General features: G+C 41.9%; 1 protein-coding gene across 1 annotated transcript; it reads right to left on the minus strand.

Annotated features, from left to right (window-relative positions):
• Positions 1 to 699: 699 nt before the first annotated feature.
• LOC137502203 (uncharacterized) lies at positions 700 to 22,049 on the minus strand. Its single transcript, XM_068229246.1, has 5 exons — positions 22,019 to 22,049; positions 11,769 to 11,872; positions 9,009 to 9,098; positions 2,545 to 2,685; positions 700 to 896 (listed from the first exon to the last, which is right to left on the minus strand). Exons 2-4 carry the CDS (start codon positions 11,855 to 11,857, stop codon positions 2,550 to 2,552), a joined length of 315 nt encoding a protein of 104 aa, XP_068085347.1. The 5' UTR covers positions 11,858 to 11,872; positions 22,019 to 22,049; the 3' UTR covers positions 700 to 896; positions 2,545 to 2,549.
• Positions 22,050 to 24,130: the final 2,081 nt, after the last annotated feature.

Below are 24,130 nucleotides of genomic sequence, written 5' to 3' on the forward strand. Positions count from 1 at the left end.
CGACCGACCGACCGACCAACCAACCAACCAGAGGAGGGGTGGGCAGGGCTCTAGTAGGCCTCCGCATGCGGGAGACGGAGAGTAGCTGGTCCCCACTGTCGGCTGTCCTGAGAATGGTTTTCCGTGGTTTTCCATTCTCCTGCGCTAAGGCGAATGCCCGGACAGTTCCTAGCACAGGCCGCCAACCCTCTAACCTTCGCCGCAAATCTCTTTCTCCGATACAAATCTCCTGGCCTGAGAAAGGCGTCGCCGTCTAGGAGGCCCGCCTCCCCCTTCAAGGGAGAAATGAAAACATTTTGTAGTAGTAGTATGAATCAGTAATGAAATTCTAAAGTAACAGCTATCAGCAATCATTTCTCTGCTCATACAGTACCCGGTCTGCTTAGCAATCTGTTTGCTGAGGAAATGAATGGACTGGTCTACATTTACATGGGAATTGTGTAAATATTGGGGAAAGTGATAACTGTGATAAGGTACTGTATTTATGTGATGTATCTACCAGACTACACAACTCCTGTCTCCCAGCCTGCCATTGGTATGATACATACGGTACCGATACCTGAAGGTACACAGGTATAAAAGGAGAACTTAGGGTTTCCTTGAGACGAACCCAGACACTGAAGTATAGAATGTAGGTGTTCCAAACATGATTGTTAAATATAAAAGAAATTACTTTTTAAGATTTTATTTACTTGAAATTGTACATAAGATACATCTCACTTTTAGCTTATTGGAGAACATACATTTTGAGAGACATTTTAAAATATATTTCTTCTTTTCTAATTGAACGAGAAAACCAATTTACCAACTGTTCTTTTCTTTCACTAATATGATTGGCACTCTGATGTTCATTACGAGTTAGACTTCATGTCAATATCCTGAGGGTGACCTTCAACCTAAAACACAAATATATATCAGACATTATCAAGAAAAAGTAATTAATTAGGAATTTGCTTATAAGTAATACGTTTATTATTAAAATAATATTTCTGTCAAAACTGAATGAGCTTTCCGCTCTCTCCTTTGTGTGACAAGCAAATCGCGGATGCGTAATTTTGTGATTAATAAAATTACCGTTTCAAAACGAATAATATTTCAATGTGAAAAAGGAGTTATTTTAATGAAAAAAATATTTATTTTGAAAATGAGGTATTTTCCTTGTTGAAAAAATCATAAGGAATTCCAAAACAAATGGAAAGTATAATCACAGTCTACAGTATTTACATAAACCATGACATAACATCTCAAATTACTTATACTAATCTCTCCTGCTGAGTCCTTAGGCCTACTTGCTGTAATAACTTCATTCTACCTCTAAAAGTAAAGCACATCTTTTAAGAAAGGGCTGAAGATGTCGTTTTGTAAGCTGTTCCATTCCATTTACCACCTCTATACAAATATTTCCTCGAGTTACTCCGTCATTGACGATTGACCCAAAAAAAATTTAAACTCGTGATCAAACCCAGTAAACTCTTCAGCCTGTAATTTCTTTCCAATATCTTCCCAACCTCTTTATTGCTTTATAATGTTATCTAAATTTAGTAGTGATCATGTTCTTTCTTGGAATATTGTTACATTAGTATGCGTTAGTCTAGCTAATTTATTATTTAACTCTTGTTTGAATTTTGTTGTTGTAAAAAAAATGATATTCAATGGAAAATTATTCCCGGGTTTCAGATGGACTTGCCACAATGAAACATAAAAAATAGGCTGCGTGTTCGGAGTTGCCACTGTTGCGTTTTCTTATTGCTCAGGGTCTGGCAGTCATCCTATTATTTCTATCTTATCTGTATTATTGTTGTTTTATGAAAATGTGCACAGTAAAATACATTGATTTCATTAATGTGTGTGTTACATTTTCCTCATTTTATAATGAGTGAATCCCCACTGGACAATTTTAGTGGGGGGTCGGGAACCTTTGAGATAAAATCATCGGTGGGGAGGAAAACCCTCCCTTCCCCCCTGTGACTTCGCACCCTGCACTCTAGTGAGTTCCAGCCTGCTTGAAGAAACAGATCAAGAAAAGAGAAACATCTAGTATGTGGCAACCATAGAGTATTTCGAACACTCCTACAGAATTTCTAGCCTTAAAGTTGTTTGACTGTTTATAGGCAACAGAGGAATCATGACAACATTCTGTGTAAAATTTAAGGAGGGTTCGTAATATAACACTCCTAGATGTATCAATATTATTGATCAAAATATCACTTCAAATTATTCGCAATCACCTTTACAGGCTCCTTTAACAACCAATATTATTTAATACTATTGACATGGTATACTTCTTCATGTTCGGCAACCCATAAATTGGGAAGTAATACATAAATTTAGAAAACGACAGTCACCGTAAACTTAAAATTGTTCTTGTTTAAACCTATTTATATAGCCAAAAGAAACTGCAAAGTTTTCCTAAGCTGTGCAGTTTCCAAAACTTTTCCTTAAAAGAGTTACGGGGCAATATCCTCATGAATCCTCTTCCTAGCTACATACCTTTGTACCATTCCATAAATTACATCCTGACTTTGGTAAGACTGAAGTACTTACCAACATTATAACGCACTTCTGATACTCCTCTTGCCCGGGGCATCCTCACTTAGCAGGTGTCTTAGATCGTTGCCGGAGTTCAGAACGTCTTGGTAGTCGCAGGCTCTGTTCACACCACCACCGATGATACAGGAGCGTTTCCTGGGGGTAAGGGACCAAACACTCAAGTTCCTTTTGCTAGAATATAATTTAAATCTAAGGAAATTTTAATCAGCATTCTTGTGAATATGTGTGTGATCGAAATCCTCTGAAAAAAATTAATGGTACAACCATATTTGGGGCTGGTTTTGTAAGTGATGTCTTCAGATATTACGAAAGGTGCTAGTCGGATAGGACTGCCAGAGTAGCGAAGCCAGGATCGGCCGATGAGCAGGGTGGGGGTGGGGGTTATAGTTACAAAATGAAGATAGAACACAATGAAGGTGATTGTGCGCGCATGCAAGACTTGTCACTATAAGGGCACTAATGCAAGTGAATTATGTTGACATTCAGACTGCAGAACACTACAAAATGTTATATTAAAGTACAGATCAAGAACAATACGATCAAAGTCAACAGTTTTACAGCGAATGATACGTTCAGTTTACAAGCTAAAATCCAAATTTTGAGGCTTCCTAGAGAATAGATTCAACAGACCTGTTGATTCTACAACTATGTCTCTGAATATTTGATTATTGTCAGTTTCTGTTCATTTCCTTTTTGAAAAAATTCCAATTGGCTACGCCCCTGGACTGCCATACTCATGAAGGAAAAAAAATGAGAACGGTATTTAGTACTGCTATTAGCTTCTTGTTGTATCAAGCATATAACCTGGAAGTTTCTTCTGCAACGAACCTAGTTATGGTCTAGAGCAGAGTTGCTCAGCTGGGCGCCTGTTGAGGCTAGCCCAGTGCTGCCGGGCTGGCGTAACGTAAATGCGGGCAGCTTACGTAGCAAGCTTACGTCACACTGAAGCGAGAGAGCGAACACACTTTGCAGGGAAGCAAGGGAGCATTGACATTCGATTGTGATTATGAAGCTCTCCTCCACTACTCAGGGAAGTGTTGATTGCGGTACATTATTTAAAATAAAACTCTATGATCGCACCAAAAAGCACCTCATCTTTTTAAGATATTGCACTCGATATAAACAGTCAGTTTTGTTTTCTGATATTTATTCATTTTAAGAAATCTGACACGTTATAATTTTTGTGTTACAATCTACAATGGTAAATGAAATGGCGTATGGCTTTAGTGCCGCGAGTGTCCGAGGACATGTTCAGCTCGCCAGGTCCAGGTCTTTCGATTTGACTCCCTTAGGCGACCTGCGCGTCATGATGAGGATGAAGTGAAGATGAAGAAGACACATACACCCAGCCCCCGTGCCAGAGAAATTAACCAATGATGGTTAAAATTCCCGACCCTGCGGGGAATCAAACCCGGGACCCCTGTGACCAAAGGCCAGCACGCTAACCATTTAGCCATGGAGCCGGACATCTAAAATGGTACAGGGTGAGCGTATAAGCTACGATTTACAATTCCATGGATGGGAATGGCAGTTTTTCCACTATAAAAGTAAATTCCTGTTATTCATTATCCAAAAATAATATAATTACATAATACAACAATGATTTTGCACAGTGTTGTGTGACTTTCCCTAGTCATTGTATTTCTGGAAATAGTATTTAAAATTTAACTGGCGTCCGGTGATAATAGTCAGCTTCTAAATGGCGAGAGAGAGAGTTTTATCACGAGTGAGGACATCGATATATACTATCAAAGATTAAAGTGCACTCATTTTCATAAAAAAAAAGAACACCTTGAAAGACTAGAGTTAGGAAGTTTACATTCACACTACATGTATGTTCTGAAGAAATAATTAACATTTGAACCATGTCGGCTCTCGGGTTCAGAATCCACATCGATATCTCGGCGCACCACCACCGACTGGTAAAATGTGCCTGCGGCTCTCGTCGCTATAAAATTAAGATAAGGTATCAGTGTGACTTGAGCCGACGTGCAGGATGCCTCGCAGACATTGGCGAGAACCATACTGTCAAATGAGTGAGTTTGAAAGAGGTCGCATTATTGGCATGAAAGAACGTGATGCATCCATCAGTGGGACGAAGTGTGTCAGCAGTGCAACGGGTGTGTACAGAATGGTTGACAGAAGGCCATAGAACACAGCGTGATGGGACTGGTCGCACCACACACACCACCCCCGAGAAGATCGACACCTCATCCGAATGGCATTGCAGGACAGATCTGCGTCCTCCTCTGCTCTTGCGCAACGGTGGAACAGTGTAACACATCGTACACTATCAGGAGTGACAGTTCGTCGCCGTTTATTACGGTCTGGGTCACCGGCGCGTCGTCCACTTCTCCGCCTACTAGGGATGGGCATGAGCGCAGCTCGAGCGGCTCGAGCTGATGACGTCACTGCTCGATCTAGCACGAGCAGTACTCGAGCAGGAGTATGGCCTGCCATCTATGAGTGATTACCTTGTACTAAATCAGATGAGTGGCAATCTTCTTTGCTCTTTTAATACTAATGAAATGAAACCAGTGTGTGTACAGGAACACAACTGAACAAACTATATCCTCACCCGGCAATTTCAGAAATAGCTTGTTACATTTCGTACCATGAAAATAATATTTATAACGATAACGCCTTAACATTATTAACGAAATACATTGAATCCTTTACACAACATAGGAGTATATGGATTATATGGTTGTTATCCTAGAGTAATATTATTGCCTGAGAAATGATACGGCGTAATATGTAAGTAAGTCCGCCTCTGTGGTGTAGTGGTTAGCGTGATTAGCCGCCACCCTCGGAGGCCCGGGTTCGATTCCCGGCTCTGCCACGCAATTTGAAAAGTGGTACGAGGGCTGGAACGGGGTCCACTCAGCCTCTGGAGGTCAACTGAGTAGAGGTGGGTTCGATTCCCACCTCAGCCATCCTCGAAGTGGTTTTCCGCGGTTTCCCATTTTCACACCAGGCAAATGCTGAGGCTGTAGCTTAATTAAGGCTACGGCCGCTTCCTTCCCTCTTCCTTGTCTATCCCTTCCAATCTTCCCATCCTCCTACAAGGCCCCTGTTCACCATAGCAGGTGAGGACGCCTGGGCGAGGTACTGGTCATACTCCCCAGTTGTATCCTCCGACCAAGAGTCTGAAGCTCCAGGACACTGCCCTTGAGGCGGTAGAGGTGGGATCCCTCGCTGAGTCCGAGGGAAAAGCCGAACCTGGAGGGTAAACAGATGATGATGATGATGATTTAATGAATTACAATATTCACTATTATGTTTTAAGAGGTGTTTTAGAAAAAGTTAAATATAATACGGAGTTAAGGAGGATAAGTTGTTGCTTGTAGTTGTTTGGGTTTAAATTATCTGATAAACTCACCAACAATCCAATCATGCTTACCGGGAATAAAATCAGTGAGGTTATTTATTTGAAGGATTTCTGTACATCTATCTGGTGACATTTACACTGTTGTTGTACACTCATTTTCATAAAACACATAACACCTTGAAAGACTAGAGATAGGAAGTTCACATTCACAGGACGTGTTCATTAGTATGTTCTGCAGAAACGACGTAATTCATTAAGTACGTTATAAAAATATTTGAGGTTGTAGGCCTAACTCATTATTATTATTATTATTATTATTATTATTATTATTATTATTATTATTATTATTATTATTATTATTCTACCGATTTTCCCACACCTGTGGGAACGCGGGTGCAAACTGTGTCGCACATGTAAAGTTGGCCTGTTTTACGGCCGGATGCCCTTCCTGACACCAACCCTATATGGGGGGATGTATTCACTATTGCGTGTTTCTGTGGTGGTTGGTAATTTAGTGTGTTGTCTAAATATGAAGAGGAAAGTGTTGGGACAAACACAAACACCCAGTCCCCGGGCCAGAAGAATTAATCAGAGGAGATTAAAATCCCCGACCCGGCCGGGAATCGAACCCGGAACCCTCTGACAATTCAGCCAATGAGGCAGACGAATAACTATTTATTCTATCCGGTCAAAATACATAAACTGGAATGAACATAAATATACATTATAAATAAGTTACTTCTTACAACGTAAATTGAAATTAACGTTGATTTCTGTCCCCTCCTTTCGTTCATTATTCCTGCCTCCATTTTAAACTCGGGTATCGCCGCAGTGATCGAGACTGACTGGGAGAACTTTCCCCAACCTTCACGGCTTGTGACGTAGTCATAACGTCACTGTGGTTGAAAGGCATGCGCTCATCACCTGCCAGACCGCTCACTTACAGTCCTGAGCGCCCGCGAGATGGAATGCCCAGCGTGAGCACCTCTGGTCTGGAGTTAGATATAGCATTAAGGTGGCAACAGCAGCAGCCGGACCCAGACCACGAAACTGAGATGGCCTTGAATGGCGCAGGCAAAGTGTATATGAAGAGCATTTAAATCCTGCCGGATGTTTAGACAAATTATGAACAGTAAGACTTGTCCGGGTCCGCCTCTGTGGTGTAGTGATTAGTGTGATTAGCTGCCAGCCCTGGAGGCCTGGGTTCGATTCCCGGCTCTGCCACGAAATTTGATAAGTGGTACGAAGCCTGTAACGGGTCCACACAGCCTCGGGAGGTCAACTGAGTAGAGGGGTTTCGATTTGTACCTTAGCCACCCTTAAAGTGGTTTTCCGTGGTTTCCTACTTCTCCTCGAGGCAAATGCCACGATGGTACCTAACTTAAGGCCACGGCCGCTTCCTTCCCTCTTGTCTATCCCTTTCAATCTTCCCATCCCCCCGCAAGGTCCCTGTTCAGCATAGCAGGTGAGGCGGCCTGGGCGAGGAACTGGTCATACTCCCCAGTTGTATCCCCGACCCAATGTCTCACGCTCTAGGACACTGCCCTTGAGGCGGTAGAGGTGGGATCCCTCGCTGAGTCCGATGGAAAAGCCAACCCTGGAGGATAAACAGATTAAGAAGAATAAGAAGACTTGTCCGGAAAATGCCGGACAAGTTGCTATCCTAGCGGGAATTATGAACTAGATCAGCCATTCCCAAACTGTGGTTCGCGGACCCCTGTGGGCCGCGACGATAATCCAAGGGGTCTTCAGTAATAATGTAAGTTGTAAGTAGATTTTACACACACAATTCATAGACCATTATACTAAGTTGAGGAACTATGTCTTGACAGTTGTATAGCTTGCATATGGTGTATGGTATATGGAACTCTTAACTTGGCCCAGGTTAACAGCGGAGAAAGAAGAAATACTTTAAGGCAGTGTAAGTGATGTAATTATTATGAGACACTTGGAATTGCTAGTATCCGCACTCAGACGATATTCTCCGTCTCGGGTTGAGAAAATCTCGTGGATCAGAAATCCCTTCTTTGAAACTGAACATTGAATTGTCCTCCCTTGAGGAAGATCAACTAGCCAAAGTACCTTGGCAGAGAGAAAGTGAAACATAAATTCAGAATGTATCACAACTCCACGTCTCCGACCGACTTTTCTGTCCATAGCATCCCCTATACACTTCAATTTCCAGAAAGTGAATACTGCGTTTATTGCTTTTCATAATGACTTTACCTTTTCTGCTCTCGCACAAATGTAAATGAAGTTCAGTACAGAAATAGAGCTAATGTAGAGGCTGATTTTCGGTTCGGGTGACTAGGCTTGTAAAACGCTTGGTCTTTGAAAAATAGCATTATCCGTTCCATTGATCCAACAACCCCAACAAGTGATTATTTTCAAGTACGATTCCAGATTCATACTGTTGTAATTATTAGCCAAGTTCCACACTGTTTAATGATTTCTATGCCTCTCTTTTAGTCCAACCCTTCGTAAGGGTGTAGTGGCATCATTTTGGTGATCTTTCTCCAGGAGTCTCTTCTTTGTGCATGGTGACTTGCTTGCTGTAAGCTCATCCTGGTGAAGCTCTTGATCTGATCCTTCCATCGTAACGGTGCACGTCCTCTAGGTCTTCGGGCATGACATTAAACTGCGTCTACCGAGTGACCACCGGTATAAGTGGTCCCCCTCTATCAAGTACCAACGACTTCCTCGGAGGGCGGATGAGCAGGTAGAGGTCCAGGTAATCCTATTGTCCTCGGGGTGGGAAGCTGCCCCTAAAGGCGGAAGAGTCACTGGATGGCCAACGTCATAGGATCAGGAAACCACCTGATTATCATCCCATGAACGCATTATGCAGAGTCAAGAAATCTTTATGTAAATGTTAAATTAAACTTCCAAAGAAAGTAAAATATTAGTCCTAAATTATACGAATGAAATCAAAGATGGTATTATTGTAAAATTATGTTTTCTTGTTTACTGAATGGAGTTTTATGTTCTGTTGCTAAGGGGTCCTTGAACATGCATGCAATGTGCTCATGGGGCCTCACAGACCAAAACTTTGGGAAGCCCTGAACTATATGAATGTATTGTTTAATCAATGGCATTATTTGCAATAATTATTACAGCTCGTACTTACTGAACCACTTCCATATTGCTATCCATATCATCTAAAATCTCTCTTAGTAGCTGCACCGTGCGGCGACTTTCTTGTAGGGCCTTCAAGTGACTGCAAACACACAAACACAGTGAATGGAGTTAGTGAATGGTTCTGAGATTAGTGGCAAGTAAAGCGGATACTAATTCAAAATTTACACTTAAAAACCCCGAGAATATTTGGGCAACCTAACAGTATGCAGTAAATGAACTTAAAAACCATGAATGTAAACGTTATCTGCACCTTGTGACTTCAGTAGCTACAAGATGGCATATAACTTCACTTTTCTTCCTGTTTCGTTGAGGTCCCTTGGACTACTTGGTTCCTAACTCTAGTGAGCTTTCTTCTTAGCCTAGTATTCCTTCATCTCTGCACTGTGGGTTGCTTTCCTTTCCCGAGCCCGCTTCACTCCCACTGCAGGACGCAATGCTTTAGCTGTCTGTGACTGGAGAGTGTCGGATGTTTGGATTACTATTCAAAATTTACCCCTGTTGAATATATCCTTCGGAACAATTTAAACATATTAAGAATTTTTAAAATTCTAGGTCTTTTCGAATCAGTTTCGTCAGTTTAGCACCTTTATTTTTCGAATCCTCAGACAAATTCCTGTCGTAATGCAAAGGGAAAGAAGAAGATACATGTGTGTGAAAAATACGACGTCGCTCTATGTAATGTTCCTTATTTGAATCCATTTCATACAGAGAACTACATATGAAAGCGATTTATGCAGAATTATAACTGAAAATATAAGTTGCTGACATAAATCTTATGGCTGGGGTCATCTGAAAATTTCGTTCACGAAATTAGGGATGTAACCTAATGCCGACCCCGTCTCTTATCCGGGGGCTCCCGGTTCGATTCACGGCCAGGTCATGGATTTTTACCTAGATCTGAGAGCTGGTTCGACATCCACTCAGCCTACGTGATTACAATTGAGGATCTATCTGACGGTGAGATGGCGGCCTCCGTCTAAAAGGCCAAGAATAACGGCCGAGAGGATTCGTCGTGCTGACCACACGACACCTCGTAATCTGCAAACCTTCGGAATGATCCCCTCGGTATCCCCTGCCTGTCGTAAGAGGCAACTAAAAGGGGCCACAGAGGCTCTTAACTTGGGAGCGTAGGTTGGCGGCCAAGGAGCCTTTAGCTGAGTCTTGACATTGCTTCCACTTCCTTGTGCAAGGCTCCTCACATTCATCGATCCTATACGACCTCCCTTGGTCGACGCGACTACTGCTAATCTCGTCATCCGCTTTATGTGCGACAGTGGATTAATTAAGGGTATGTAAATTGCAAGTGTTCTGATACGCTGAGAACTCGCGTTCCCTTTTGATTCGTTAGTGATTTTTCGGCTTAATTCAATACTTTTTATTTTGTATTTCGTTTCGAAATCCCTCCGTTGAATAAATCATTTTGTTTTATTTTAAATATCTTTTCCACTTGATTTGTTCAGAGAAGATGATTCTCTACTTGTACTTCCTCTTAAAACAATAACCACCACCACCACCACCACCACCTTCAGACTCAGCAGCGGTCGCCTGGTAGGCCATGGCCGTTCGGGCTTGTTGCGCCATGGGGTTTGGTTTCGTTACCTAGCAACGTGCAATGTGAAGTATTGATGGATGACCATGACTGGGAGACATATAGAAGACTCTTTTATCGAGGAGGCATCGTCTCATCATACTCTAGAAAACTGATTATTTCAATCGTGAGTCAGTGCCCCCCCCCCCCTCCCTCCAATTGCACTGAATCCTACGCTTGTCGAGTCCAGGAATCAATTCGTTAAATGCAAACAAGTTCATCGTTTTCAGTTTCAGATTAATTTATTGAAAGACATGTTTATGATAATTTGAATTTCCCAAGAGGAGGTTTGACACCATTTTGTATTGTATTCTTTCACTAACAAAATATTTACTACTGAAAGACTTTTACACAATGTACAGGAACGATTATATTCAGGCTTTTTAAAAAAAATCTTATTGGTTTATTTCAAAATCTCTCTGTAGCATTTAGAGATTGTCATGATAACAGTGAGTACAGAATATAAAAAAGAATCAGTTACGATAAATTGACACGAAGGCAGCCTGATTGGCATCAAATCCAAATGCCTGCACTAACCTAAAATAACTTCAGCGGGCGTGTTGGCCGTGCGGTTAGGGGCGCGCAGCTGTGAGCTCGCATCCGGGAGATAGTGGGTTCGAATCCCACTGTTGGCAGCCCTGAAGATGGTTTTCCGTGGTTTCCCATTTTCACACCAAGCAAATGCGGGCACTGTCCCTTAATTAAGGCCACGGCCGCTTTCTTATTATTCCTAGGCCTTTCCTGTGCCATCGTCGCCATAAGACCTATCTGTGTCGGTGCGACTTAAAGCAAATAGCAAAAAAAAAAAAAAAAAAAAAAGTCATAACCAGTTAACTTTTTCAATTAATTTAAGACGATTTCAAAAATATTAAGTTGCGGGAGCAGTTAATTGAAATAATTTCAATAAATGAATTACAGGATAATAAAAGAAATATACCCTTCTATTATAAATTCAAAGGTAACTAAGCTAAATAATGGAAATATGAACGTAGATTTAATTAACATTTCACAAGACTTTCCTTAGCCATTCTCAAAGGACAGCGGGTAGCTTAAATAATATGTTTGTTTCTTAGCTATCGTTTTTAAGTCGCACCTACTCAGACAGATCTTATGGCGACTTGACATTAAATATATTAGTGATATTCATCTTAATTTCCTCACCTATTAATTAGTTCCTGGGAACTGTCGTGTGGAAGAGCCAGAGATGACACTGTCAGGCTGAGCAGAAGAAGCAGCATTACTGTCGACATTGTGGGAGATGTTGACTGAAAGAAGTTCAACAAGACATACATTTTATTATAAGCTGTTAAACCTTTCACTTTACATGCATTATTATTATTATTATTATTATTATTATTATTATTATTATTACACCGCTCTTCCCACATCTGTGGGGTCACGGGGCGAACTGCGTAGCAAATGTGGATTTAGCCCTGCTGTACGGCTGGATGCCCTTCCTGACGGCAACTCTTGCGTGTTTCTGTGATGGTTGGTAATGTAGTGTGTTGTCTGAATACAAAGAGAAAAGTGTTGGGACAAACACAAACACCCAGTCCCCAAGCGAGAAGAATTAATCAGACGCGATTAAAATCCCCGACCCGGCCGGGAATCGAACCCGGAACCCTCTGAACCGGAGGACTCAACGCTGACCATTCAGCCAATGACTCGGACTTCTCTTTGATTCTTCAAGAAAACAAAATTTAAATCACGTAGGAGGTTACTATACGACATTCTATCCAGATATGAATTCTTCTTCTTATTCTTAATCCGTTTACCCTCCATGGTTGGTTTTTCCCTGGTACTTGAGATTTTGTGTCGAATATACAACTGAGATGAGGACCAGTACCTCGCCTAGGCGGCCTCACCTTCTATGCCTTGTGGGGCATTGGAAAATTGGAAACGGAAGACGAAGAGGGAAGGAAGCGGTCGTGGCCTTAAGGTAGGTAGAATTCCGGAGAAGTGGGAAACTACAGAAAACAACTTAGAGGATGGCTGGCGTGGGAATTCAACCCCCTTCTTCTCAGTTGCTCTCCCGAGGCAATGAGGACCCCTTTCCAGTCCGCTTACCACTTTTCAAATTTCGTGATAGAGCCGGGAATCGAACCCTGGCCTGCGGGGGTGGCACCCAGTCACACTAACCACTATACCACAGAGGTGGACATTATTATTATTATTATTATTATTATTATTATTATTATTATTATTATTATTATTAGTTTGCGGTGTAGGTTGCTATAGTCTCGTCCTAGTTCGTGAACTATGGGCAACGGTTGAGCAGCCTGAGAATCGGGATACCCCTTGCTATGGAATAGGAATGGGCATATCGGACGTATTCTGAGTCATGGCCATCCTTGTGCTCAGGCCGGGCTGAGTACATCAGGGGGTAGAACACTGGCCTTCTGAGCCCAACTTGGTAGGTTCGATTCTGATTCAGCCCGGTGGTATTTGAAAGTCATTCGTGTTTCGGTAGATTTACTGGCACTAAAAGAACTTCCACGGAACATAATTCCGGCACCTCGGCGTCTCCGAAAACCATAAAAATGTACTTACCTAGTGAAATGCATATTGTTCTGAATTTATTTATTTATTTATTTATTTATTTATTTATTTATTTATTTTCGTCTTTAGCTTTGGAACGTTAGAGCGCGGGGCACTCTTTTATACTTTGCCACGTAAGTTACAGGATAATCAAAGCCATATACTATCCTATTATGAATTCTAAGATAACTAAGCTAAATAAAAGATTCGGAGAACGTTAAATTGAAAAAAGAAGCTCAACAACCAAAAGAAAATTTTGATATTGTGCACTGTACAAATAAACTATAATAACAAAATAATAATAATAACCTAATATTGATGAAACTATCTGTGTGATTTTTGGACAGTTTTTAAGATGGATAATAATAGACTCAGAAGAAGATAATTCAATGTAATAAATTCCCAAAACAGGAGAATAAATTAGCTGGAGAAGACAAGATGGGCCTAAATGAATTGAACTTCAGGGAAAACAATGCTATTGGCTTTACGTCGCACCGACACAGACTGGTCTTTTGGCGACGACGAAATAGGAAAGGCCTAGGAATTGGAAGGAAGCGGCCGTGGCCTTAATTAAGGTACAGCCCCAGTATTTGCCTGGTGTGAAAATGGGAAACCACGTAAAACCATCTTCAGGGCTGCTGACAGTGGGATTCGAACCTTTTATCTCTCGGATGGAAGCTCACAGCCGCGTGCTCCTGATCTTACGGCCAACTCGCCCGGTAAATTAATACTCATTTGTGGTGAAAACTAGCAGCAGGACTGATACGCGGTCAGAAGAAAGGAAGAGGCAACACAGTGAGTTCATGAAAAGATTTTAGAAGCATAGGAAGGCGAAAGTCATCAAGTCAATGAACAAGTTTCAACGCGCTCGATGAATGGGCATAACGAAACAAGAAAGAGGAGTAACCTAATATTACTTATAAGAATAAGCAGTACCTCTGTGGTGTAGTGGGAGTGGTTAGTGTGATTAGCTGCCACCCCCGGAGGCCCGGCTTCGATTCCCGGCTCTACCACGAAATTTGAAAAGTGGTACGAGGGCTGGCACGGGGTCCACTCAGCCTTGGGAGGTTCGATTCCCACCTCAGCCATCCTGGAAGTGGTTTTCCTTGGTTTCCCACGTCTCCTCCAGGCAAATGCCGGTATGGTACCTAACTTAAGGCCACGGCCGGTTCCTTCCCTCTTCCTTGTCTGTCCTTTCCAATCTTCCCATCTCCCCGCAACGCCTCTATTCAGCATAGCAGGTGAGGCCGCCTGGGTCAGGTACTGATCATCCTCCCCAGTTGTATCCCCCGACCCAGAGTCTGAAGCTTGAGGCGATAGAGGTGGGATCCCTCGCTGAGACCGAGGGAAAAAACGACGCTGGAGGGTAAACAGATAAATATGAAGAAGTAGAATGAGCAGTGCTTTAGTGGAACAATAAAATGACGATGATACTAGCCTACATATCACCATCACAAGACTTACTGTATCATATGGCACCAGCCGCATGAAACAGTCGGAGGTATTCAGCATCCAGTCTTAAATGTTGGTATTGTCTTAGAGTTCTTACAGTAGATGGAGATGAATTCCACAAAGTCGTGACTCAGCCACAACGAGGGATCTATTATACATAGAAGAGTGTTTGACGGGAATAGCGAGGGAAGTACCAGATCTAGTTTTACAGTTAAGGAATGAAGACAATGAATGAAATTTTCAAGAAATATGATTGGGGAAATTTTCATTCAGAGTTTGATATATCGACGTAAGTACATGAAACTTCCGTCGCCTGTCGGGTTTCATCTAGGAGAGTTGTACAGCTGGCAGTGGCGTGCATTGTTCGAACTTGAGACAGGTAACCAAGACGGAGCAACGTATGTCTTGCTGCATATTCAACTACTATCACGCATGAGTGGAGAGTGTAAGCTAAAATACCCGAGTTTGCTCCAATTCGTTCGGGAGGGCATGTTCGAAACAAAGGTTGCTGAGTGGAGAGGATGGCCGAGCTTGCAACGTCAGTAAAGCAAGCAATGTGGTTCATCCAAATATGAGTAAGCCCTTGTTTACAAAGAGCAAAGGCTGGGAGTTGGAGGTATAGAAGGGTGATGGAATGGTTGCTTTATGAGTCGGTGAATGCGTAGTAGTTCTCTGCCCACAAGTGGCCGTGGCTGGTCCGTGCTGGTCCGACAGCTTTGCACTCCGACCGACCAACCGAGCAGAGGAGGGTTGGCTCTGCCGTGGTTTTACGCCTCTGTATTCGGGAAACGGAGAGGGATCGGCCCCCACCGTCGGTTGTCCTGAGAATGGTTTTCTGTAGGTCTGTAGTTCCCTCTTCCTTGTCTATCACTTCCAATCTTCTCATCTCCTCACAAGGTCCCTGTTCAGCATAGAAGGTGAGGCCACCTGGGCGAGGTACTGGTCATTCTCCCCAGTTTTATCTCCCGACCCGAAGTCTCTCGATCAAGGATACTGCCTTTGTGGCGGTAGAGGTGGGATCACTCGCTGAGTCCGAGGGAAAAACCAACCCTGGAGAGTAAGCAGATTAAGAAATATGGATTAAAGAATTTCGAAACAGCGAGTTGTCCATGTGGTTAGGGGCGCGCAGCTGTGAAATTGCATGCAAGAGATAGTCTGTCCGAATCCCACTGTCGACAACCTTGAAGATAGTTTTCCGTGGTTTCCCATTTTAACACCAGGAAAACGCTGGGATTGTACCTTAATTAAGGCCACGACCGCTTCCTTCCCACTCCTAGCCCTTTCCCATATTGACACCGTAAGACCTATCTGTGTCGGTGCGACGTAAAGCCCATTGCAAAATGAGCTTCAGACAGAAATATCTGTAAGAAATCAACTGCATAAATAAATAACAAACAGAGGGAAACTTAAATTTTAAAAAAGAACAGAAAAATCTCTGAAATTGTAGAATAAGTATCAAGCTAGTAAATTGCTCGTATAGAATTATATCAAATTACCTGCAGATAACTATGAAGCAAAATAAAAATTTCCACCATATTACATCCACTCTTTAAGCCTAGCGAGCCGGCCCCGCGATCTATTCGTAGTGTGACTGCTTCTTACGCGGAGGCCCCGGATTCGATTCCTGCCCAGGACAGGTATTTTTACCAGGATCTCAGAGCTGGTTCGAGGTTCACTCAACCTTTCTTTCTTTCTTTCTTTCTTTCTTTCTTTCTTTCTTTCTTTCTTTCTTTCTTTCTTAATCTGTTTACCCTCCAGGGTTGATTTTCCTCTCGGAGTCAGCGATTGAACCCACCTCTACCGCCTCAAGGCCAGTGTGCTGTAGCGTCAGTCATCGGGTCGGGGGATAAAACTGGGGAGGAGGACCATCACCTCGCCCAGGCGGCCTCACCTGCTATGTTGAACAGGGGCCTTGTGGGGGGATGGGAAGATTGGAAGGGATAGACAAGGAAGAGGGAAGGAAGCGGCCGTGGCCTTAAGTTAGGTACCATCCCGGCATTTGCCTGGAGGAGAATTGGGAAACCACGGAAAACCACTGCGAAGATGGCTGAGGTGGGAATCGAACTCACTTCTACTCAGTTGACCTCCCGAGGCTGAGTGGACCCCGTTTCAGCCCTCGTATCACTTTTCAAATTTCGTGGCAAAGCCGGGAAACGAACCCGCGCCTCCGGGGGTGGCAGCTAATCACGCTAACCACTACACCACAGAGGCGGACTCCACCCAACCTACGTGATTAAACTGAGGAGCTATCTGACGGTGAGATGGCGACCCCGGTCTGCAAAGCCAAGAATAACGGCCGAGAGGATTCGTCTTGCTGACCACATGACACCTCGTAATCTGCAGGCCTTTGGGGCTGAGCAGCGTTCGCTTGGTAAGCCAAGGCTCTTCGGGGATGTTGCACCATTGGGTTTGGTTTTCTTTAAGGCTAGTTTATATGGATGCAGTTTTCCAATCACTGAATAACTTTAACCACACCTGCATATGCATTATTACTGTACATAGGATGTTTGCACCCCTAGTACTGTATATGCATGTAATCCCTAGTCTGTAACAATGGAAGGAAAAGTATTTTATTTAGTAATCAATTCTGCAGCTCGCATAAACCGGACTGGGTAAGTAAACACTCGCCCAAATGACGTATGGATATTGACCCCAAATTAACTTATGGCCTCACCCAAATGTAAATCCCTAAGGAGCAGCAGTAAGTATAAAACGGTTTATATAAAGACTATATAACTTGTCATAAAAGCTACTAATGTACGTAATGTCGTAATCTGTGGCAGATGTTCGTTATCTCAGTTGTGGTGAGCTGGAGGATTTCTTAGTAATATCCGTTTGGAAACAAGGAAAAATTAAAATTCGCTTGAAGATTCTGACTTCTCGTAACGCTACTTCAAAAATACACAACTCCGTTCGTGACCTCCGGCTTCTTTTTCCTGCATGAGGAGTCATCGTCATTGCAGAGCCTCCTGTCATTTTCTTCATTATTGATGAGGATTCACTACTCCAGGAATGAGTAGAAACAGTTCATTGGTTCTCGTAATTCTACGAAGTAATAATACAAATAAGTCTGTCTTTCCTTATAATTCTCTAATCTGTTACGTAATCTGGCGTAGCTCATCTGGTTGTTCGCTATTCGATGAAACAAATTTATCAGTTCAGTGTAATCTGGCTTTTCTTTCCTCTGCGAAGTAATACAAACAATTAAAGAGTCCCCAAGTCTACGAAGTAGCAGGATGGATTCGGAGCCTGGAATATACTACGCAACATGACTAAAGAGGACAGAAGTTATCAAGTTATCTATTCTATTCTATTCTATTCTATTCTATTCTATTCTATTCTATTCTATTCTATTCTATTCTATTCTATACTATTCTATTCTATTCTGTTCTATTCTATTCTATTCTTTGTTATCTATTCAATTCTGTTCTATGTTATCAAGGAATATCAGCTATGTATACCTTCAAAAAGATATCCTAGTCATATCTGAAGCTAATGCCTTTGCTGGCGGGACCTAGTGTTTACAGTGCACTATGTCTTCTGGTATGGGCTAGAGCAATTTTGTTACTTTCACTGATCTGTCTCAGCTTTATCCCTGGCTTTGACAAAATGAAAGTGACTGAGGTATGAGTGATGCTAGTAATGCCATTCCTTCTGCAACCAGTCCCTGCTATGAATGGTGTGAAAATATTGCTCATAGGGTCGGTTGGTACATGCACTTCAGTGGGCTTGGCAGACTGATATGTAATAGCAACTTCTGGCTCGGTGAGGAAAGCAACGGGAAACTACCTCACTCCTCATTTCCCTAGTATGCCTCTTCAGTGATGCCTAGGCCATCTATGACAGCTGATGGTGGAGCTGTTGAGGATCCAACCAGCCTTCAGGCTGAGGACTAAACATACATACATCTGAAGCTACTCTGGTGAAAACTGGCTTATGGCTGGAGGTTTGAGACCGGATGCTTTTCCTGACGTCACATGTTTTTGTAAATTGAAATTTATGCAGTCTAATATTTGGAACTTGAAGGTACAGTCGAAATCTGTTATAACGACACCGAAACTGTCGTTATAGCCGATGGTCGCACAAAACCGGTTTTCTGTTTTGTTGTTTTATTGCTAAAAATGTCATATCTGTAAGTTTTAGACTGCACACTTACATGGTTAATTAACATAATTAAGCTAAATCTTCAAAAAACGTGAGTGAGAGAGGAATAGTACTTATGGAATGGGATTGCGAGAAATATGTCAATTGATCGACACATTATATGTTCTTCGCTCCTTAAACCATCTAAGTTAAGATTCTTCAATATATTTGTGCTCAGATATTGTGACACGCTTGGTTTTTAAATAATTTTCTTCGAGAAAAGACTGCATTTTCTTTCTGACCTTCGAAATTGTAGAAGTCATTCAGTGTGATACAAATCCTTCGCGATGCTGACATTTTGTTTCTCAGTTTTCTAATCGCAACATTACGTGTGACTTTTCTACAACATTAAACAGTTTCCCTTTACTTTGCGATGTCTTCATACTGATTGCCTTGACTATTCAACAGACAGAGTGACTTGAAATCTACAATAATAAGCGTTACATTGTTGTCAGCAACGCCCAAATACGTAACAAACAAAAATCAACATTGGACGTTATAGCCAATACATCTCTCCGGCAATGTGATCAAAATACGTCGTTTTAAACGATATGTCGTAATAAGCGACCTCGTACTAAGCGGGTTTTGAAATACAGTGTTTATATAGGATTTAGACGGGACCGTTAGACTTCGCCGTTATATTAAATACGTCATATAAACAAAGGGATGTCGCAATAAACTGTTTTGACTGTAGTTATAATGAGTGTGATCTGAAAATTAGCCCTTCCAAGACTAAAGTGAGCGGGCGAGTAGGCTGTGCGGTTAGGAGCGCGCGGCTGTGAGCTTGCATCCGGGAGATAGTGGGTTCGAATCCCACTGTCGGCAGCCCTGAAGATGGTTTTCCATGGTTTCCCATTTTCACACCAGGCAAATGCTGGGGCTGTACGCTGACCATTCAGCCAACGAGTCGGACACAATAATCTATAATGAAGATGTATGTATGTATGTATGTATGTATGTATGTATGTATGTATGTATGTATGTATGTATGTATGTATGTATGTATGTATGTATGTATGTATGTATGTATGTGTAAATTTCTCTTCAGGCTTGTGCGGGATTGGAACCATGGTCATCTGAAAGGAAAGCTAGCAGCTTAGCCACTACCGCAAATATACTCCATTTCACACTTGTACTTTCTAGTTCCTTAGATACAGTGGTGGTGGTGGTGATTATTGTTTTAAGAGGAAGTACAACTGGGCAACCATCCTCTATATAACACTAATCAGAGGGAAAAATGGAAGGGGTCCGACACTTCGGAAAATGAAGATATCGGCCAAAGGAAGACAAGGGCCACGAAGGGCGTGAAAATGAAAGACTCCCTAGCCCTCGCAAACCTAATAGCGTCGGGGTCGGAAAAGAACAAGAGTTGACCAAGGGAGGTCGGAGAGGATAGATGAAAGTGAGGAGCCTGGCACAAGTAACTGGAAGTAATGCCAGGACTCAGCTGAGGGCCCCGTGGTCGCCAACCCACGCTCTAAAGTTCAGAGCCCCTGGTGCCTCTTTTAGTCGCCTCTTACGACAGGCAGGGGATACCGTGGGTGTTATTCTACCGCCCCCACCCACAGGGGGGTTCCTTAGATACACACAGCATTGTAACTTACATGTAAAATTCCGTCTGGTTAAAAAAGACAGCAGTAAGTAAATTCTTGTGTTCGCCCCGAGATAGTGGAACTTTTTCAAGTACCCTTCCAATGCATGCACATTTTCAACCTCATACTAGCCCTCCTGCCAGTCTTAAACTCCTGTCAATACCGGGAACTGAACCCGGGTCTCCGTGCACGACAACCAATAACGGAGGTGGACAGCAGTTAAGTCGCTGCAATAATTACCCCGTCCTCCCTTGTCAGTAAATTTATAACACATGCAAAATTTCAGCCCTTTATCACATCGAGAATTTAGATCAATTTTTCAAAAGGACAGATTTATCTCCAGGATGGCACTCTATAGTACTATTTACTAGGGACCCTCCCCGCCTTTACACACGCGCAGTTTTAAAGATAGAGATGGAAGTTTAAGGATAATAGGGGCAGATTATTACGAATCAGACAGGTAAGTATCTTGCCTCGTACATCATGGAAAATAGTGACGACGGAGAAATCGGTTATAGGTTTCAGGCTGGATGGATGAATCGTGAGCACCAGTCCACACGAACTTTCTGACTGTAATACGTAAGTGAAGGCTGTGTTGCCTACACTGTAGGTGCTCATCAGCGAACTTAACAGGCAGTAGTATTACACAGGCTGATCGGAAACAGCGTGAACCGGGTGTATGAGCTTTAGATGATCATACTGATAAATAACTTGAAAAAGTAATTGTCATTTTATCAGGTGCTGAAGTTACCCAATCAAGTGGACTTGGCGGGGCGGTGTTGCTAAATCTTCACGTGGCTTATGAGAGGACTAATTGAAGAAGTCCTGCGTTGCAATGTGAGTCCAAGTCACCGTAGCGTACTTGGTATGGTGCGATCCTGTGAGCTCGGAGGTCCGTGTTCAAATCCCTCTCATGGCGAAGTTATAGTTTTTTTTCAATAGGTGCTCTCGGTCCGGTTTTAAGCGACGTATAGATATAGCAACACCGCCTCGCAAAGACTATTTGAATGCACACGTGAAGCGATCTGATTGGTTATCTTTAGCAGGTGATAAAATGACAACTGCGCGCGATACTATGAATTTTTTTTTTTCAAAACCCTCTAACACTCATATATACCGCTCACGTTGTTTTGGACCACCCTGTATACAGATTACCGTATTCACGCAAATAATCACCGTCACCAAATAATGCCCACACCCTAACTTTAGATGGCTGATTTTGAATAAAATGCCAACATTGACTCAAATAAAACCCGCACCCCAATTTCGTGCCTCAATTTTTTTTTAAATATGCGGGTATTATTTGCGTAAATACACCATTTTTACGCGAATAATCCCCGCCACCGAATATTCCCCTCACCCTAACTTTAGGAAGGCTGATTTTGAAGAAAAAGCCAACATTGACTCAAATAAAACCCGCACCCCAATTTCGTGCCTCAATTTTTTTTAAAAAAAATTGCGGGTATTATTCGCGTAAATACGGCATAAGGATGCAAAATTTCATCCTTTTATCAAGTCAATAACATTTTTAGCAACGAGTGCTCAAATCTACAGTATGGCACCCTATAATATTATGCTTAATTGATAGAAATTAAACTATTGTTCGTGAACATTTTTCTGTTTTAAATATTACGTTTTGGTTCAACCATTCTACTGCTATAGCTACATCAATGTTGCTCCTCTTACCTGATTTGTCTCGGACCGTATCCTGTGAACGAATGCTAGACACAATGATGTGATGTCTTGATTACCCACAATTTATAGTAAATCCACCCTCTAATCCTCGGCAGCTTGACCAATCACAAGCCAGGCAATCGATGACGTAGCTCTCTTCTAGCTAAGTGTCTTCACTAAGCTAAGCAAACATCGAACCTCATATTGACCAGGCTCCAGTTCGAAATGGACTTACTTTATTGTCCTTCGAATTACACCGACGCAGATACGACTCCGTGAAACAATATTGTCGGGAACATCGACTCTGCTGATTGTCGCATTTATCTGCACTAGTGTTCTCTAATTTTAGATCTATATTGGCTAAAAGAAACGTAATTTTATCATTTAATTCTGGGGACTACAGTATTTGTTAACCCGCCATCGGTATCGTTGTTAGGTAGCCCCTAACAAAAACATTCCTTATTAAGAAAAGTTTTTTGTTTTAAGACTCAAACTTTTCAAACGCCAGGTATTCTCAAATGAGTATATGAGTCACATGTTTTCCTTCGTTACGCGATGATTCCTGCACACGTGTCACGTGGAGGAGTGGGGGAAGTGCGTTCTGTCTGGCGTGTTAGTCCGCGCCTCGCTACGATACCTTTGCGCATTCCGTGCTGGTGTAATGTTTTATTAAATAGTATCACAGTGAAATTATAATGGCTAATATGCCTAGTGAATCCCTTATTTTGAGCTGGATTGAAGAATCTTGCCCTGGAAATCGTAAAGCCACATCTGTTAAGACGCGCTTTAGTCGATGTTATGTCAATTGGTCTCAGAAATTCCATCAAAAATATCTTTGGACAAGAACTTCCCATCAGAAATGCGACACCAGCAGCTCGACGTAATTATTGCTAACAGTTCTCACTTCTCCATTTTTACAAGTATCTAATTGAACACTTTGTAAAACTTGTTTATAATCATTACCAAAATAAGCTATGGTGTTTACTGTATATATTTTCAGACGTTCCCGGGTGGAAACCAAGATGTGCCTACTCCCAGTTCGAAAAAACGATTTACGTCAGCTCGCTGTGATGCGTGCAAACGCTCAATGTGCAAAGAGAACACTGGACTAACAAAAGTAGTATGCAGTGAATGTTTTTCGCAAGAAGTGGAAAGAAATGAGTGAACAGGACAATGATACAAAATGATGTTTACAAATCATGATAAAATTTGTTTTGTACTGTAATATGCATTTGTAATGCCAAGGATTTTCGTTACTTTTCATAATATTTAGTAATAGTTATGTAAATTTATATAAATGGTTAACAATAAACCAGTCTGTTAAAACAAAATTATAATTACCTTCTAAAAGAACGAAAACAGTGTACGAGTCGAAATTATAGTAGCAAATATTTAGGTAATAAACAATTGTGGATATATACAAATATGTAAGTATATATATACTAAATAACCAAATACTAGAATGATTTATTCAAAATGCCGAGAAGAGCCCGTATAAGAACTAAAATCATATACCAAGCCGATGTTAGGGAGCCCCTATACACGCTACCTCTCGCGTAAGTGCGGACAACGATACCGATGGCGGGTTAATAGGAGAACTTTGCTGTAGCGGTGATTATTATTTTAAGGAGAAATACAACCACATAAACATAGCCTACACACTTACTCCATTAATTGCCAATTTTTTTGTAATTAAAATATTTTCTAAGATTCTTAATGCATCTTATAACAAGGTGATCCAATGAGCCCCATATACTTCAATATAGTGGTTTCAGACATAATACCCAATGTAAAAGTCGAAGGCGACGAGGTACATATACAGTATACATGAATGCAGATGACATGGTACTCGTATTAAAAAAAACGAAAAACTACAGGCTGCTTTCAACAAACTGAACATTTCGGCATGGGATATTAAATTCAGAATTAATCGACAGAAGACGGTACAGATGATCTTCCGCAAGGGAGGCAGAACAGCATTAACAGAGAAAAATTGCTACGAGAACGGAGGAGAAACTATGCCAATCGTAAACAACTTTAAATACTTGGGCATTACATTACATACATCAGGAACCACTTATCCCAGACACATCAAAGATAGAGTGGCTGCGGCCGTAATAGCAG

The sequence above is a fragment of the Anabrus simplex genome, chromosome 9 (genome assembly GCF_040414725.1).
Source record: "Anabrus simplex isolate iqAnaSimp1 chromosome 9, ASM4041472v1, whole genome shotgun sequence".
Lineage (NCBI taxonomy): Eukaryota > Metazoa > Arthropoda > Insecta > Orthoptera > Tettigoniidae > Anabrus > Anabrus simplex.

Coding starts and splice junctions, on each gene's coding strand:
- LOC137502203 (XM_068229246.1), bottom strand. CDS start 11,857: ATGTCGACAGTAATGCTGCTTCTTCTGCTCAGCCTGACAGTGTCATCT. Junction 9,099..11,768: donor TCCCAGGAACTAATTAATAG/GTGAGGAAATTA, acceptor GTGTGTTTGCAG/TCACTTGAAGGCCCTACAAG. Junction 2,686..9,008: donor AGCAATATGGAAGTGGTTCA/GTAAGTACGAGC, acceptor CCTTACCCCCAG/GAAACGCTCCTGTATCATCG.